Source organism: Centrocercus urophasianus, unplaced genomic scaffold (assembly GCF_019232065.1).
Source record: "Centrocercus urophasianus isolate 14NV4802_14NV808 unplaced genomic scaffold, USGS_Curo_1.0 seq_13, whole genome shotgun sequence".
Classification (NCBI taxonomy): Eukaryota; Metazoa; Chordata; class Aves; order Galliformes; family Phasianidae; genus Centrocercus; species Centrocercus urophasianus.
In genome coordinates this window covers 39,794,084-39,813,097 of record NW_024884475.1, presented here as the reverse complement: position 1 = coordinate 39,813,097, position 19,014 = coordinate 39,794,084, and the positions used below count along the sequence as shown (strand labels likewise).

Sequence of the window (19,014 nt, the reverse complement as noted above, 5' to 3'; positions counted from 1 at the left end):
GAGTGGCAGTATGCTTTCATGCCCAAGGCTGGCAGTATGAAGCTGCTCGTTTTGCTTAGAGAGGTAAATAGCCACATTTCCTTGTGCCCCCTTAAGTCATACAGAGTAAGCAGTAACACAGATTTTGCTGCCAAAGCTATCAATAACCCTTTGACCCACAAATCAACTCAAACCCCAGAATAAGCTTTGCAATGCTTTTAGCACTTATATACTGAGCCATTCCCTGTTACAGGCTGTGGGACTGTCAGAATTCAGTGCTTTGTCACATCAGTGTGTGTTGCCTTTTTACCTGTGGCATTTCCTTTCCGTTTGCTTTCCTAGCACTTCTTCAGCACAGGCGCGATGCTGGCTGTCACTGTTGTAAGTTCTGGTGACCAGCTTTGGGCGCTGTATCACAGTGCTTTGTGTGTCTCAGAAGCGGTCCGTTAAAAAGGGAAGCAAGGGCTTGTGTTTCTAACATCCCCAAACAGCAGCCACTAAATTCATGTGTATGAGATGTTAATTTTGCTTTAATGCATGCACAGTCCCTCGCTGTGAATTCAGGAAGGTAAAAGCAGTTTTTCCTGGCAAAGGTATTTTTGAAACATTTAAAAGCAGTGAATTGCTGATGACTTGGAACTGAATTTATTCAATCTTTACATGATTTTTTTTTTTCAGTTTTCCTTCCAAAAAAAAAACTAAGGATAAGATCCAGCTTCTTGGTCCTTTAAGGTCTTGCCCTTCGATTCATTGACTTATAATGCATGATAGAACTTGCAGATTTAAGAAGACTTTCATCCATCTATCCATCCATCCATCCATCCATCCATCCATCCATCCATCCATCTCTTCCCATTCATCTTGAAACCCAATAGCAGCCCTCACTTCTTGCTCTTCTGCTTTTTGTGTAAAGACAGTTCTGCCTTGTCCACCCTTTCCTCTCCTTCCTCCTCCAGTTCCCAGCTGTTCCTTGGCAGGAATCCATTTCTTTTGTTATTCTTGCATGCCTCCTGTGATCCTGCCCGTATTTCAGCTTACATTTATTTAAAGCTTGCTGCCTTTCCACCTACTTGTTTTGCTTGCCTATCATTGCATATTATCTTTAAATTTGGTTGCTTATGTACAGAGGTAATTACTTGTGTCCTAGGGTTATGAGCACAGCTGATGTACAGAATCTGACTCCCTTCCTTAGTGAAGAAAAATGTGTTGCAGATTCCAACTTGGAACACCTGAATTTGCTTTCTGTATTACAAGTCTTACTCCTTTCTTTATGACGAACAAAATAAATGGGTTTAACTGAGCTTTGATAAAATGCTAAATTCTTTTTTTTCTAAAGGTGGTGTCATCTGATTTCTTATACAAAAACAGTTTGAATCCAGATGACAATGAGATGTGCTCCTGACGTTGCCTTGACTAAAATAGTCTAGTTGTGTTTTTACCAACTTGAGTAGTACCAACTTCAGTACAGTAAGACTTTCTGGTCTTCCTGCTGAGTGTTCCAGAGCCAGGGTTCAAAGTGACACTGTAATGTCTTCTATTTGTCTCACATCAACACGTTTTTTTCCCTGCTGTGGTTGGCATCTCTTAAAATTTCATGTTGTAATGTGAGTGGACAAGAGGATCATCTATGTACAATGTAAGTTTATAGGAGAACAGTTAAACTGATGGGAACTCAGCTGTGAAATGCACTGGCTGAACGAGTGGCCAAAGAAGAGCCCTCCTGTGTAGGTAGCAGCTGTTCCACCTCCGATGTTGCGGCCAGATGTGGTTTCTTGTTATGATTCCTTGCAAGGTATGAGCGGATTGTGCTGAAAATACTTAGACCTCATACAAGATTGTATTAAATGCAGGGGTTGTGTAAGATACACTTGGTGATGAGATAATGCAGGGTATTTTTGGAAAGCTGCTAGATTATTCATTGGTGCCTCCTGTCCGTTTCTTCCTGTTGTTCTCTGGGTTATTTCTTGGCTCTGATGATTGTTCTGTTACTTCCTGGCTCCAGACCCCATTTTACCAATTAGTCCAAGTGGAAGAGCAACCTTCAGGATATGTCATGGGGTTTCTGCTGGGACATTGCCCGGTGTTTCTCGTCTGCTGTGTTTGCAGTTTGTGTGACAACAGCTCCTTCTGCGTGGGGTTAGAAAAAACATACAGCCTTGCAAAAAGTGCTGAAGGGACCCCTCTCCTATTAAAGTCAGTTAAGTTTTTTAATGCTGCCTTTTCCCTAAACACATTGACATATTGTTTCTTTTTACTGAATTGAAAAGTACTGAAGACTGTCTGACACTGTTTTGTTACTTTTTCTTTCTTTTTCTTTCTTTTTTTTTTTTAATGCCCTGCTGTGATTTCTTAGGTTGTCTGACCAGCTTTACTTTAGTCATTCGTAAAGCACTGGCTTTCAAAAGCACTGATCAGCATTTTGGGAAACCGTCCATATTCTGAGGCATGTTCTTCAAGCACTATATTTGGTGTATAAGTAAGGATCTAATTTGATATTTGAGCCAAGTTTTTATTACTGTAATTCATCATCCTCAACAGCATGTAGATTGCATCCTGAAAAGCTGTGCTTGCCGCCTTCTTAAATGTATTCAAAGGGTGTGACTGTTTCCAGCAGATAGGGTTTAGGATGCTGAGGGCATTAGTAATGTACAGGCGTAGGGAGAATTCAGCTGGGTAGAAGGACATTTCTGTCACATGTGGAATAGTTTCCTTTTGCATGGGACACTTTTGTCCTTGTTTTATGAAATGGGAAGTGTGCTCTAGTGATGAAATGACAGGCAGACAGATGCTGTTAAGCACGTGCTTTGCTAGTGGCCCCTTGGCTCCCTTTTCTTACCTCCTAATCCTCAACCTGAATGCTACTGATGTTTTCAATTAATCAGTTAGGTGTAGCAAGCCTCCTTTCTTGATGGACGTTTCCACTGTCTTTTCTTTAAACGCAGTTGGTGGTGCTATGGGAAAAAATAACACAGCCTCACAGAGATAGGAGTTTCCTTGTAGCTCTTTTGGAATTTCCTTGGTTGCGTCTTCTCTAACAGTACCTTCTAGTCACCATTTGTGATCACTTGTGGGTGTGCACACCGTGTGTTTCATTTGTTTCCCTCTCCTGCCAGGCACTTGAGTGTTGCTGCTTCCCTCAGAAGAAAAAGTTCTGTTCCCTTGTGCTCTGCATGTTGGTGGAGTTTCTCATTCTGCTCTCCATGTTTCCATGTGTCTTTGTAATGTGTGCAGTAGCATCTCGCGCCCACATCTGTTTGCAGGCGTCTTCCTGCTGTCTAACTGACTTTCTTTGGAAAACAGCATTTTCTTGGAAACAGCTGAGTGATGGATTGTAATAATTTCTCCAAAACAGGCATAGAGTCCTCCTGTGTTTGCTTCCTGGGCTTTGCCTTCATCATGCACACAACAAATGACAGAGAGGAGTCCTCTGACATGGCTCAGATTGCAGACTTCAGGGTGGGGTCTCTCTGCAGGTGTTGCTGGTAGAGAGCGCAGGGTGTACATGTGAGCGTACTGTGTGATCTTCTCTTGCAGGCACCCGACTTGTGATTCACACTGTGCTTGCCACTGGGCAAGCTGCATCCTTGTTGGTGTCAGTTCTCATGCAGCACTCCTTGCTGCAGGGTGTGAATGGCATCCCTTTCAGCAACTTTGCAGCTGCTATTTACAGTTTTATCAAGTCCTCTTCAAGGGATAACGTGCTGTACATTTGTGTGCAGTAGAAATAAGTGTTTGGATGGCTTTGTAGTGCTGTTGTATGTATGGGGAAAAATAGGTTTGACAAAAGAAGCACAGCACTTATGTCTGCTGAATGATTTATTGGATACGTTCATTCAGTAAGCTGAGGTTTGAACCTTGGTGGAAACTAAACTTTGAAGCATAACTGGGTGAAGTTCTCACTTCTCTTTGAATTCAAGCTGTGCCCTTCCTTTCAAATGAGCTAATACTAATTGACAGGAATAAGGATTTCCTGGGAGAAGAGGGGAACATTAGTGAGAGGAAAAAGCACTGTTTAGTTTGCAGAGAACTTAATTAGTGACTGAAGTGATGAAGGTACTGAACTCCTCCTCAGTGGTCCTGAAGGAGAGGAAAAATGAAAAGAGAACAAAGCAGTTGGGGAGGAGGGAGCGCTTTGTGTTTGCCTCCTTCAGAGTTCTGCTTGTAGCCTGTCTGGGGGGGAAAGGGGGGAGAAGTGAATATCGGAATAAATCTCAGTTTGGTTTCGCCTGACAGTTCCAAGGTGTGTGTGTGTGTACGTACACAGTAGATGAGCGTGTTAAAGCAGTGAAGGAAACTGGATCTTATTGAAAGAATCCAATGAAAGCAGCCCACTGCTCTTCTTGCTTTGAAATTTAACTTTATTTGCAAAACAACAAGCTCTGTCAGAGGCTGCAGTTCTTATGCCCTGTACGCATTTCCATTTCCCTGCTGTCTGTGCGTTGGCCCCTGTCTGTCTTTGCAAGCCTGCAGGACACGCATGGCTGAGTGCTGTACACTTTGTACTGCTTTCATTTCATCCAAATTCCTCTCCAACGGATTCTTTGTCATTCTCCTTTCCGTGTCTCTGTGCTGTCCCCCTCCTTGCATTGCACAGCACTGCTGTTAGTCCTTCAGGCTGAGTCACTTCCATGACCGTTGGATGCTCTGGGAGTTAGTTTGTGTTTTGAGTAGTGTATGGCTCTGATTGTCTTGTTTGTTTTGAGGGCTTTCCAGGAGATGAAAGCTTATTAAATGAACATGTTGTATGTGAAACAAGGGAATTGGTCTGCGAGCATAGCAAACTGATGATGACTTCCTAGTTACGGGATGGTGTTCTGGAGGCTTCCCTCTTCCTTGTGTTAGGAATTGCAGTAAGCCATGTCCCGCTGGATGAACTGCCAGAACACCCTTGCCACCGATGTGGGCAGGGTGGTGGTAGGCAGGAGCACAATACCCTTGTTCATAGCCACACTGAGCTCCCCGATGGAAAAACAGAGGCGGGGAGCTGTGCAGAAGTGCAGGTGCTTCGTTCTATGTCTGTGGCCATGGAACACCTTTGGGACTTGGCTCCAAGGGCACCACTGCAGGGGAGGCACAGGGTGCAGAGGCAGAGCTGGACTGAAGGGCCACCCCCCAGAACCAGTCCCTAGGTGCTATACTCAGCTGGCCCCTTCTGAGGAAGGATGGCAGGAGCGCCTTTTCAGCTGTGTTCTGGTGCATGTCACAGCAGCCAGCTTGTGCTGGGCTGAATTTACTCAATTTCACCAACTCTGAAATGTGTTTCTAGAAAGAAAAAAGAGCATTTCAAAACTGTGAAGTGTATCTGTTAGGACAGCTTGCAACTCTGAGTGGTGATTGTTGGGGCAAGAAAAAGCAAAACCATTCCTTAAGGCTGTCCTCAGTAGCCTTACTGGATGTGAATCATCTGAGAAACTTTTTTAACATGTAGAGACTTGCGAATAATGCTACCTGTGTTTTTTTTGTTCGTAAGATTATTGGTAAGATTATGACGTTTTGCTCTGCCTCCTCACATCTCATCCTGTGTGAGACACTACAGTGTGAAGATAGTTGATTCTCTTACAAAAGGGAGCTAGATTTTAGTTCCTGTCTTGATGGACAGAAAATTAAAAACTCATAAAAATACCTATTTCGCTGTCAGAAAACAGTATTTTCTCCTTTGGTACAAAGAAGCATTATTTCAGATCAGTTGCTGAGGGGAAAAAAACAAACAGAAAATGAAAACAGGTTACTATATACCTCTTGAAAAGTATGTTCAGGTTGAAGAGCATGCTGAAAACATAGCTTATTCCACAGTCCAGCAAAGGGAAAGAAAGAATGGGGAAGGACGGGTAGCAGTACTTCACTGAGAAGAGCAAAGTTGGACGTGGGATTTTGGCTGAATTTGTGTTTATCCCGTTTCTCGACACTGAAGGAAGCACTCATTTTAGGATCAGCCTGCACTGTTTTGCAGGCATCGTGAGTTCCGTGTGCTGAAAAATCAGGGTATTGTTTTAAATCCCTCTGGTCGGTGATATTTTATTTTTAGATGAGGAAACCTTTAGATTTGTGTGTTTTTAAGCGTGGTTTAAAAGAAAAAGCAAACCACAAAACAAGTGTCAGAAACTATGCTTTTTCCTTCCTTTTTTTCCTTTTAAAAGGTTCCCCACCTTTGTGTTTTGGGACTGCTAACCTTGGCTATTTTTATTGTTATTGTTTTAAATCTGAATTTCTTTTTAGACTGCTGTGCTCAAGGACCTGGGGCTTTTAGGAGGAAAGATGTTCCATGGGGCTTTTCTAAGCACAGTGCTGCAGAAGGAGTGTTGAAGCTGGAAGGCCTGGACTTGGCTTTCTTCTGTGGGTTATAGTGTGTGGCAACAGCCTTCTGTAGCCTGGGTAACTGCCTGTGACGTGGGTGATAGGTGAGCAATGGACACAGGCATTCCTCACAAAGAGTGCATCTCCCAAGTGTGGTGTTAGCTTTGGGAAGAGGAGCTTCTCAGGCACCCTCACCATGACGTCTCTAATTGCAGTCAGTGGTGGAGTAGACAATTAAGTTATTCTTATATCTCCTGCTCACTGGACTGGGAAACTTTGGCTGTGTGCAACTGATCGTTTTCTGTTACTGTTTTGTACAGCAGTATGTATAAATAATAAACAATGTGTATTCTGTACCTGCAGGAATGAGCATATGGCTGTAGAAATTATTCAAATCAGTGCAACCGGTTCTTCCTTAAACAAACAGCCAACAGCAACAAAACCCTGGGCTTGGAATTACCTTCCTGCCACTGCCTCATGTTTTGAGAGAGCTGCTGTGTTGTGTGAAGAGTTGGCAGCTCTTAACTCTTTTCCAGACTGGCTGCTTCAATTTCCTTAGTGATCTTGGCAGAGTTTACGTTGCCCTCCATGGAAAGACAATTCTGCTTTTTACAGCTTAACATTTGTGAGAGTTATTTTTGTGAGGTGGGAGTGCTCTCTGCAAGTGTACTGCTTTTGCTAGTGTTCAGAATCATAACAGTGATGGTGTCTGAAGAATGTATGCAGAGGGAGGTCTTTCCAACGAGAGCTATCAGCTTGTGCACTTCTAGTCTCTGTTTATACATATGCTTGCTGGCTTTTAACTCTTGGACTGCATTGAACTGCCTCTTAATGTTGAATTGTAATGCAATATTGGAATGTCTTGGAGCGCTTGCAGTTTTCTAAACTGGAGCTGGCTGTTCTGGTAGCACCATATCTCATTTGAAGCCATTTGCCAGATCCTATGGTCACAGAATCACAGAATGGCTTAGGTTGGAAGGAATTTAAGGTCTACCCAGTTCCACCTCCCTGCCATGGGCTAGTTACCAGCCACTAGATCAGGCTGCCCAGGACCCTATCCAGCCTGTCCTTGAATCCTCAATCTTTGGTCATCCTCATGGGAAGTAGTATCCAGGTGTTAAACCAGTGTTTGCAAAACTCTGTGTAGCTCTTGCGTGGCTGGGCTCTGTGGTTTCTCATCTTGCCCCAGAGCGTGGCTGAAGCACTCATTTCTCTGTCCTGTTGCATGTGTAGCTTCTGACCACAGGATGGAAGCTTCCTTGCTGGCTTTGTCTGCCATAGGCTGGTGGTTCTTTGTCATACCTGCTGTGTGGTGGTGGTACATCAGAGGAAGGTGAGTTGTAGAATACTTGTTTCCTAAATTCTTATATAGGTTTTGGTGCCTCCAAATTGAAGTGAACGATGAGACATGCTCGTTTTAATAGGTGGGAATCAGACTGGAAGATAATTGACTTTTTGGTACTACAGGAGCTGAGGAAACCAGTGCCTGGCTTGCACACCTTCTGTCTTCAGAACAGAAATGTTATGACTACTCTTTGTTATAAATAGAAATGCTCAAGTAAAATCTTGTCAGTGCAGATTTTGAACATGTACGATTTGATTTTTACCTGCTATCCTTCTGATGCTGTGATTGTCATAAAGAATAAGCTTTTACATTCTGAAACGATTGATTTGCTGTCTAAAAAGTAGCTAGAGGTTTTTATTTTCATTTCCGTATTGGCATTTGGCTATTGGAAACTGACGTGATCATATTCCAACGTGTCTATTCTTAGCAGAATGTTTTAATTTGAAACCCATTGTTATTGTTTGAAGGCCTGAATTGCTTGCTTTTCTGGAATTTAGTTCTTGCCTTACAGTGTTTCTGTGTCTTGGAGTTTAAAAAGAGGCATGTTGGGAGTAGGGAGGTGCTCAGCTAAAACTTGGGCCTTCTCTGCTAAGTGTACTCATTGGCCTGAAGCACTGAGTCTCTGCCTCAGTTTCCCTGTGTATAGCAAGACACTGGTGATGCCTACTTCAAAGATGCTTTGTAGGATTAATTAATGCTTAGGAAGGCCTTTGAAGATGAAGAAGCAGGATTTGAAATATGAAAAGTTTCCATGCCCCAGGTAGAAATGTTCTGTGTGCTGACTTGAATTTGGCTTTTTCCAAATCTCTTGAGCACCTCCAGGTGCTTGGAGGGACCTATTTCAGATGGACTGTGGTGGTGGACACTTTCAGGAGACACCAAGTTGTATAGCATTACCTCCAGAGGTTTGTTACTTGGAGGAAAGAAAGAAAGATGATATCCCACAGCCTCAGCAGTTTGTACGGGTAGCAGGCTTATCCTGAAAAAGGGGCCACTGCAGCATTTTCCAGTTATTCTTCCCTAGGGCAAGCTTCTGTCTTTTCCAATGTTTGATAAACCAGTCCATTGATGAGCCCTGTATGGAATGCTTTATGGTAATCGTAGCTCTGTGTTCTTAGCCTCTAACATATTGTAGAAGCAATGCTGTCTTTACTTTCCAGGGAGGTGAAATAGTTGTGATATTTTAAACTAAGATCTTAATTTCTTGGAAGACGTGTCAGTTCTGCACATGATGTGTGCTTAGGTGTGCAGGGGAAAAAAAGAGGATTTTTACATTGTGTCATCTTCATGTTGGCATCTCCTCTTTTCCATCCATTTTGCCAATTATGTAGTGACTGCATGTTTTATAGGCACCATGGTAGCTTTAGGTGCTCTAATGAACATGAATTAAGGGAAAACTTAGTCTGGGCTTTGTCACACGAGGGATTTGAGGAGGTCTTTGGAGCACGGTCCGTGTTGCAGTGGTAAGAGTTTGAGGGTGACTGCTAAGAACAAGCTGTGAAGTCTTAAGTTTTACGCGTAAGGACTCTAACTTTTCTGTTTTAATTCAGGTTTCTGTGGAGATGCAGTAGGCCTTGTAAAAGTAGGTAAAATGCTCTGGAATTCTAATGGACAAATATCTTGAGTATGTGGAGATCTAAGGCAGGCCAGCCAAAGTGCTTCCTATGGGAATGTGAAAGTTTAAGTGGCTTCTTTTCCCCAGTTAAAAACAAATCAAAACAAAAAACATACCAGGGAGTTGAGTTGGATGTTTAGCTGCTTGGATTTTAAAGGATTTGCCAGTGCTGCGATTGAAGCTGGAGTGGGCTGTGAGGCAGGCTGCTAAGTGGGGTGGAAGTAGAGCGCCTGAGAGTTTTCCTTTCTGGAAGCATCGTTCTGCAAACCCTAGGCAGGCCAGGCTGCAGAATCTGCATCATTAAAAATGCTCCCTGTCAGCAGACGGCAAGATAAAATTACAGCTTTGGAGGAAATTTGGTTCTTGCTCATAAGCGCGACGTGACGTCGTGGTGAGGCCGAGCGGCGTGTGGGCTCCTGGCAGTGGGAAGCGCTCCGTGCGGCTCAGATGTGTGGCTTCCTAGCTAGGCTTCCAGAGTCGTCCTGGCACTGTGAGTAATTGTTGTGAGCACATTCCATGATTTAGTGCTAGGGTGAGCTGCGTCTGGCACTGCTGTAGCTGCACTTACCTTTAAAAATAGAAGGGCATAATTTGCTGGAAATGCTGGATGTGGAGTAAAGAGAGCAAAACGTCCTTGGAATTGGAAGAATTTTTGAGAAGCCGTTACTTTCTGCGAGTCTGGGAGCTTTTTCTGTCCAAAGAAAATGGGATCTTCAGTGTGACATTTGCGAGTTTTCTGTCTCATTTTTCATCTGCGTTAATGTGTTGCTTTGCAGCTGAAGGAGAGTTCAGAGGCTCTCAGCAGGGAAAGGCAGGTGTGGCCTTTGCGTTGTACGTTATCAGAAGAAATGCTTCAGAGATGCAGCTAATTCTTTTACAATTTGTATGTCCTACTTGATAGAACCTTGCTTTACTGTGTATGTCACTGGCCACCAAACTGAACTGTGAAAGTTAGGCTTTCCACTTTACACCCAAGAAGATGGGAAAATAGATATGGAATGAGAAGATTCTATAATTCTGCCATATGTAATGGAGTGATATAAAAGGAAGAAATTAAAAAAAAAAAAAAAAAAAATTTTTTTTTTTTTTTTTCCCAAGAAGCTTTCATCTCAGCATTGGGAATCACCATGCAGGAATAAAATGTTGCTGTGCTCAGGATTTAGAGAGAAAGCAGTGTTGCCATTCAGAGGGTTGTTTGGCTGTTAGTGCTGAGACAGAAATCAGTGGGGATGGCTTTGGTTAAAGAGCAGGAGAGCTACTGAGCTAATAATGTAGCTGAACCCATGTTTGCAGCAGCATTTAGAACTAGACTGCTGAAGAGCGAACTTAGCTGATAGGAGGTTTGGCTTAGAGAATCTGTTGCATCCCTGAACTTTGTATTAAGGAGAGTGTGACCATGTGTGCAGTTAAACTGACTTCACATGTGAACTGCACAAATGCATGGAATTTTGATAATGCATTGCCAAAATTGTAGATATTTCCATAGCATGGGATTACTAGCAGCCTGCATTTATCTTAATTGCTTTTCCTTTGGGATGCTGTCTGCCTGCCTTTCGCGTGAGGCCATTTCCTGCTGTCTTAGGATGGCTGTGCTGGATTAGAGAAGCAGGGATCAGATAGGTAATGGAGGCACATAGAGATATGTAAATAGGAGATGGCTTATTTGGAAGAATTGACATCAAGCGTTGCGTATCCTGTTAGAGGTTTTGCTAATGGAAAAGAACAAGCAAACCTGTGTGTGGAAATGGGATAGCAGGGATTGGTACTTGTTGATTTTCCTATGTGCTGTGCATTCTCTGCTTCTTTGACCATAGGAGGTCTCTGCTGGGTGTTCCATTGGCCTGTGATGACTTCGTTTGCTATCTTACCATCTCACAATCTGGGGTGTGAACGCTTACCCAGAGTTTTCTCAAAATAAGCTGTGCTATTTAGGGAGTTCCCTCCCTGTACTTGCCTTGTGCTTGGTTCTCTAAAGCTCACTTTTCCTGTCTAACCTCTGTTAACATTCACTAACACTTAGGTGAGTTACAAAGTAACTTTTTACTGGCTACTGCTTGGTGTGTTTTGTAGCACCTCCTCTCCCTGAACAGAGATTTTCTGCTGAAGCTTGATGCTGCTCTTTGTAATCCGAATCCTTTCGTTAAGTCCTCCCACTGTCTGGACTGAGCTTTTCTCATTGCACTTGGAGTGCTCCATCTTCCTAGTAGTAGCCCCTGTAATGAGGCTGTAGATGTTGCCTTAGGCAATGACACCAGACCAGTCACAGCAGTTAAGTTCTTCAGTCATCATACCCATATGAAGAGGACAGTATTATGGAAGAGATACTGCCGTACCTTAGGTTTTAGACTTAAGTTTTAGGAATTAGAGAAGCTATGCAAACTGATAGGAAAGGGAATCTTATTTTCCTTTCTGTTTGATGATGAATGAATGACCTGAGCTGTAGAGTGGTGTTCCATCAGGACTTGGATTCCTTCATTGTCATATTACAACACGGAGCAGAATCTTCTGAGCAGGTCTGGAAGTGCTAAGCATGCCCTTATCTTGTGCTGGTTTTCTTCTGCTTACACTGACACAAGTGGGGAGTAATGATATTTGTCTCTCTTGGCCCTCAGTTGCTGTGAGTATTACCTTGCATTGGCCCTGTCTGTGCAGACGTACACCAAAATGTTTGCCAGATGCTTTAAATTGTGTTGTTGCTCCCAGTGTTGGCCTGGTGGCTGTGTGTTCCTGAAGAAAACCTGCACCTCTAAGCAGACAGTTAAGTGTCCTGATTTTTTTTTTTTTTTTTTTTTAAATTTTTATTTGTTTTTAACAAGTGCGTTCTCTTCTGATTGAGTTTGAGCCTGACCTAGCACCAAATGCATGTGGCTGGGGGAGTGGAAGGGGAAGGCAACTCCCTGAGCCACAGTAGCTCCTCCCTCCCACAGGGAGGCAATTATTTTAAGATTTGAATCTGGTATCCTTGCTTGGGGTGTAATGCAAACGACTGGTCACGTGTTAGAAGTGTCCTATAGCAGAATGTATGGGAGCCGTACATTTCCTCTTCCTACTACTGGCTTTTAAGTGTATTTTGTAGCTGACTGCCTTCCAGGTCCTTCAGTATTGATGTAGTGTCTGTATGAACTGTAGAGTCATAGAATCCTTGGAGTTGGAGGGGACCTCCGAAGGCCATCTAGTCCAACTCCCCTGCAGTGAGCAGGGACACCACAGCTAGAGCAGGCTGTCCAGGGCCTTATCCAGCCTCACCTTAAAAATGAACACGGCCCATTCAGCTCTACCATCCCGTGGTCCCTTTTAGTCCAGCAAAGTGTTTCTTTATGAGACTTAGGGAGCAGGATTACTCTGGAGGCCTACAGGTTGGAGGGTGCTGCTGTGCTGTGGCAAGGGAGAGTTGAAGTCTGAGGCTGTGTAAATCTCTAACTGGCCAGACTCGTCTGTTCCATTCCTGCAAAGATGGTATTTACCCTGCCCTTGCCAACAACTGGGAAACACGTTTATGTCCTATTTTATTATGTTTTCTTCTTCCACTGCTCTTATTCAGGGCTAAGTTTAGATTTAACCAAACTGAAGACATTTTTGTCATGTGCTTGATGTTTGATTTTTTCTTGATCACCTGTTGTGTTTTGGAAAGAAAAATTTTTGTTATGTGCATTGTTTTTACAATTGTACATGCCAACAGCTCCAGCAGAAATACAAGTCATCTTTGTTATTTCCTGCTGATGGCTGTAGTGTTGTGTAGTGGGGAAAATGAAACACAAAATAGTTTGGATGTTAGGAAAAGGTTCTTCACCAGAGGGCGATGGGTGTGGAACCGGCTCCTTAGGGCTGTGGTCATGGTCCCAAACTTTTAAGCAATGCTGTAGACATAGGGTTTGGTTTTTGGATGGTCTTGTGTGGAGCCAGGAGATGGACCCGATGTTCCTTGGGGGTTTTTCCAGCTGGGGTTGTTCTGTGATTCTATGAAACAAATTTCTTGGAGTGTTTATGTATGAGCAGGTAGCTGTACTAGAGTTGCCTCAAAGATGAGCTACAGCCCTTTGTATTCAGACATCCAGTGCACCTGAGAGCAGCCTTACCCCTGTTCATCTGTGTTCAGCTGTGTGGAAGACTGGTGAAAAATGGGCAGACTTGTATGAAGAGTTGAGAGCTGGGCAATGTTTGTAATGAAAATTTAGCTACCTGAATTTCATTTCTTTCTGCAGCCTTCATTGGAATTGGGAGCTCAATTTTCCTTTCCTAACATTTTTTTCTCAGTTTGTATGCTGAAACATTCACAAACGTAGCTCATTTTACATTTATTTTCAGATATTTACTTTTGCATGTCATGTTTCTGACGTGTGAGGGAACAACGTGCTATCCAGGCTCACTGCCATCATTTAAAATTCAAGTATCAACTTTTTATCCCACGTCAGCCCCTATTGTTCAAACAAAGCTAAGGCTGGTAAAATGACCTTTGTGAAAGTTGTAGAAGTCGCCATCCGTGTTTCTTGTCAGACTGGTGGATTGTGCTGTGATGTGTGCTGTCAAACCAGAGGAAAGTGGAGTAGAAAGTTTGTGTGAAGTGTGTATCCTTCAGATAAAGAGCGTGTTTTTGAGCAGCTGTTCCTTAAAAGCTAAGTTCCTAAGCAATACCAGATAGTTGTAAAATGTATTTCATGTTGCCATTTTTAGCTGTCCCATCCCCCTTTTGACATTTATGTTTGGATCTAATGCACTGCTGGTGAACTGAGGTAGCTAAGATACTGTTCTGAATCAGCCAGGCCTGCGGAAAGTATGCGTTGCTAGATAACAGCAGCTTATTTTCAAGAAATTTGTAGTACCTACTTAACACACCATACTTGATGTAAAAAGGCAACGATCTGAACAGGCTGGCTCTGCCATTTTAGTGTGCTTTTGCAGGTTGGATGCTATTTTGCATCTCTTGAAAATGGATGCTTTAGAATGTACGTGTTGTTTTTTTTTTTTCTCTTATTTGATAACTTTTGTTACCGTAACAAGTGTGATGACTATTTGGAATGGAGGAGGATTCTTCTTGGTTGGGCTGCTGTAGTCTTCATATGTGGCTGTGCAAAGTCTGGAGAAGGAAATATTTCTGGTCTCATCATGCCTATGATCCAGTGTACTGAGAAAAGGGGAAGGGAAGCTGAATATTCCCAAATGTCCAGCTGGCTTGATGTTAAGGTGAACAGATGAGAAGGCAAAAGAGCAGAGCATCATTTAATTGGCTTAAACAAAGCGAGTCAAAGCACCTGTTGTGTTGTCATCCCAGTTTTTGTTAAATTTACATTCTGATGTGAAAACATAGGAGTTGGGAAAAGTGTTTTAATGCTGATACTGTGCTTGTGAGCAACTTGTCCACTGCTTGCTTTTTCCCCTTCCCTTTTTGCAAGTTGTCTAAATGTTTCCTCTCCCTTTCACAGTGGCAGTCGCTCTTCCAAAACCTTCAAACCAAAGAAGAACATTCCAGAGGGATCTCACCAGTACGAGCTGCTTAAACATGCCGAGGCCACGCTTGGAAGTGGTAACCTCAGGATGGCTGTTATGCTTCCGGAGGGTGAAGACTTAAATGAATGGGTTGCAGTTAACAGTAAGTTGGCTAACACACACATACACATGCTGTTTTACGTGAGGAGGGTGCTGAATGAAAGCTGATACTTGTAGGAAGACAGCTGTATACTTCTTTCTAGTGATAGTGCAGAGCATTGCAAACGTGTTGCAATGGGGAGAGGAGAATGTCCTGTCCTTTAAACCTAACAGATGCCGAGTGGCACACAGAGACAATATTCTTTAAGCTTCTTGTTCCAAAACTATGATCTTGTCTTTCAAATAAATAAGTAAGTAAATCTTAGTGGTTAAATTGTGAGCACTTGATCACAAAGAAGTGTTAAGGTAGAAATGCCACTGCTGTTTTTAGGAAAGAGCTTGTCTGTGCTGTCTTAGTATGTTTAAGCTCTTCAATCAAAGTCGTTACGTGATAGTTTGGACAAGCATATACATGCTAGGTATAAAACCTTAATTTAGGTAACTATGAGGGCCATGTCTAAAATGTTGAGACTACAGTGACCCGTGTGGCCTATCTTTCCTTCTGCCTGATGCAAACCTAGAGACAGATCTTTGCAATGTTCCTCAAATTAGTCCCTTGCTTTTGTTTCTACCACATTGTGAGCCTTTGCTTTGGTAAATCTCTTGATTTTTAACTCTTCTAAAGCTGCTTTTCCTAGCTCTCTTTTTTTATGCTAGAGCAGGTCAAACAGTGGGGCCCAAATTGGTATATTCTGATTGCCTGACTGTTTCCTTCTCCTTCTCCCTGCAGCATGATTTTGCTGCCTTCCTTTTACCCTTTAAGAATGGATTAATTGAAATTGCATTGTGCTCTGTAGCTTGTGTGGGGTTTTGGTTGCCACAGACTGTGCCTTATCTGGGTATTTCCTTGTCTTTTGTGTCTGCGGCATGGCCTGCAAGTACAGTGTTAATTGTGCACTGCAGTATAAATTACATACAAACTAAATGTCTTCTAATTACTTATTTTGCTTCTGTCTGTTTCTTTCTGTTCTTTGACATGTTTGGGAAGTGACCTGTGATACTGACTTCTACCTTTGAGTTTTTTAACTGTGGGGTATAACCTGTCACTCCTTCCAGAGAATGTTGAAGCTGCCAACACCATTCTTTATACAAATTTGTTCACACTGCACTGCAAAACTGCCTAGAAAAAGAGCCAGCCTGTTTCTATGAGTAAGCATTACTAATGATGCCTGAGATGTTACTTGCATCCTTCCCTTTTGGGGGTTCCTTCATTCCGTGGCTGCTCTTTGTTGTGTGGCAGTGATTTTCATCTCCCAAATGATTTAGCTACTAAATTAGCTGCCTGGCAAAAGGCAGTGAAACATTTGAGAAGAGTGGGAGCTACCTTTTGCTAACAGCTGCATTTTGTAATGAAGTGGTCCTCTTTCATGCCTTCTTGTAATACAGTGGGAGTGCAACCTTTTATTCTTTATTTTTTAAAAGTGAGTGGCACCTTAGATGCTCTCTGACTTACGTCTACCACACCCAGTACCAGGTAATGGTAGCTGTGAGCCTCTTCCATTGATGGAGATACTTTACGAGGTTAGGAAGCGTACGACTTCACACAGTAGGAGCACAGGAGGAATGTGCTCCACTGCTACTTGCTTAACTCCTAACCTTAGAGATGCTTTATGGGAATGAATTGACTTATATGGAGATTTTAAAACTGTGCTAGTGTATTTAAAAGAAAAATGAGAAGTGTGAGATCAGTTGATTTTCATTTGGCTTCATGATTAGAAACTATTAAAAAAGCACTTCAGAAGTACAGTTCACATCTATGCTTGCAGCAGATTAAAATGTACACCAGACGTTGTGCACTTAAAGTAGAAAAGAATGTTGAAAAGGTAACCTAAACCCTCAGAACTTAAGAATGGTGAGTAAAAAGAGGAAACGAAAATGTGAAGAGACACTGTACTGCTTTACAGATGTTGGGAAAGAGGATCTTGCCTTTTCCTTGTTTGTCAGACACTGCCGACTGTGGTGGATGGGTGATGTGTCTCAAGGCACTTTGAGACTCGCAAATGTGGGATTTGCAATAATCAGTCATCTTGTCAAAGCCCATGTGGGTTTTTTGAACACGCTTGCCCCAGAGCAAATGCTGGTCTGTGGTTTCTACTGGGAGCAGCGATTGGAAATTTAATTAACAGTTCTTGTGTACACATAAAAAAAAAAACAATGGCTGCATTTAACTGCTTCTTGCTGCCTCCACAGTGTTGAATGTCACACAGTGCTGTGGGCGTTGTGTTCCCATTGCACGCCCAGAGAGGCTTTAGAGGCCCTCCTTGTCATCTGTAACTTTATCAACCATTCTCAATGTTGTCATATCATTTTTTTTGCTGTTGCTTTGCAAGAGAAAGACACGTTTTGTTGCTGGAAATGAACTGCAGCAGGTGCCTGCCATAGAAGTTTTTATATACTTCCCTCTTTTGGTACCTGGGAAGTTGCGCGGCGCAGTTTTAGCTTTATGTCCTGCATCTGCTGAACAGCAGCTGGGATTCGCTGCCGTGATGTGCATGTAATCTTAGATATTTACGTGCCTGAATAATCAGTGATGATACATACCATATTTAGCCCTCTCATTCCCTTAGCCATCGCTTACTTTAATGGTATACAGTATCTACTGGTGTTTACAGTGAAGATGTCAACCTACATCTCATTACAGCATAACTGTAATTTTCTATAGATATAAGCAAAGAATGTGAATTTGGGTTGACAGCAAAGTAGGGCTCTGGCTCCTCTTTGGCATAGCACCAGATTGAGAGGACTGTATGCCCGTTCCACAGGTCCTGCACATTGCTTCTATGAGTATTCACTGCTCTCTTCTGGAACTAGTGGCTTTAAAAATGTTGGTTTTTAAGTTAAGACAAATGTGTCTATTTACCTACTGCTGAGACTGGTTTCAGGAAAACCATTCCTGTTTGATCAGAATGAAGAGATTTGTTTATCTGTTAGTTTGGATAATGTGTGCCTATTTAATATTCAGGGTTTTATTCGAGTATTCCTGACATTTATCTCAATAAAGAAGGAGTTTGCCACTGGCACCCTGTATTGGCAGGTATCACATAGGTAGCACTGATGTAAACTTAAGTCTGAAGTCATGCTGAGCTCAGTCTATGTACCAGTTTCCCATTGTGAGGATCTGCCTTGCAGATATGATTGCAAAATTGTACCTGGAAAGGCTCCTTTTGTAGAAGTGGAAGGCCTGGTGCTCAAAGCAGTAGGAACAGTATAGTGCAGACTGAGCACCGGGGCGTTCAGACCATTTATACTTCATCTGTGATTTCTTTCAGGGTGAGAGCATGTCAGTGGAATGGTTAAATTTGCAAAGCACTGTAGTTAAATAGGAGTTGAGCTCTACCACGCTTATTTTTTGTTTTCATGTTATTGCTGAATTTCATCCCTGCACATGATGAAAACACGAGATAGATGAGTAAGGGCACCAAAGCTGCTCACACAAGTTTTAGGTTCCTGTATGCTTGCATTACTTGGGTTCATCCAGAAGTTAACAGGAGTGGCTGCAGAACGAAGCAGGTGGAGTATTTAATAAAACTGATACATTGGAACCTTGGTCTTAGTGGTAAGAATTCAACTTTAATTTTCTAGAGCTTGATGTTGGTCCCTCTGCAATTTTGGATGGAATGGAACCCATTTTGGAATGGAACCCATGGCATCCACTGTTAATTACTGTTAATTACTGTAACATGCTGTGCTCTCTAACCGGTGCACAGGGGGGCCATTCTCGGAAGGGAGTTGAAGTGGGCTTTTAGAAACTGATCGCACGATTCCTAAAAACTTTATCTGCTGTAAGACCACTGAAGAAGAGCCTTGCTTTCAAAGAGCTCTAAGTTCTTGAACATCTATTTACAGTAGTGAGAACAATGGGAATTGTTAGATATGTTCACTTCTGGCCTTTTATTACAATAATTCAGCAGTACACTGTTAAAATGAAACTTAGAGAGCAACTCTTCAACAGAAATATCCGAGGATGGTTTGCAAATGAGAAAACTTTGTGAACTGCATATTAATTTGTGTTAATTAACTAATCAAAGGAATAGAAGTCGTGTGATGTTGTGGCCATATGCCTTGCATACCCCCACACCTCACCACCCATTTTTGGTTTGAACGTAGCATAAATATTCGTTGGAGAGACAGTCTTTTGGGATAGAAAGCCTGAAGGACATCACGGTCAGCAGCTAGATAACAGTTGCTGTACTTCAGA

The 19,014-nt window shown here is 42.5% G+C and overlaps 1 protein-coding gene across 1 annotated transcript in view; it reads left to right on the top strand.

Moving 5' to 3' along the window:
• MOB1B (MOB kinase activator 1B) overlaps window positions 1-19,014 on the top strand; it is a 38,734-nt gene that overhangs the window by 4,881 nt on the left and 14,839 nt on the right. The window contains exon 2 of the mRNA XM_042811612.1: window positions 14,654-14,820. Within this exon, the coding sequence (XP_042667546.1) occupies window positions 14,654-14,820 (167 nt within the window). The remainder of the gene's footprint in view (window positions 1-14,653; window positions 14,821-19,014) is intronic.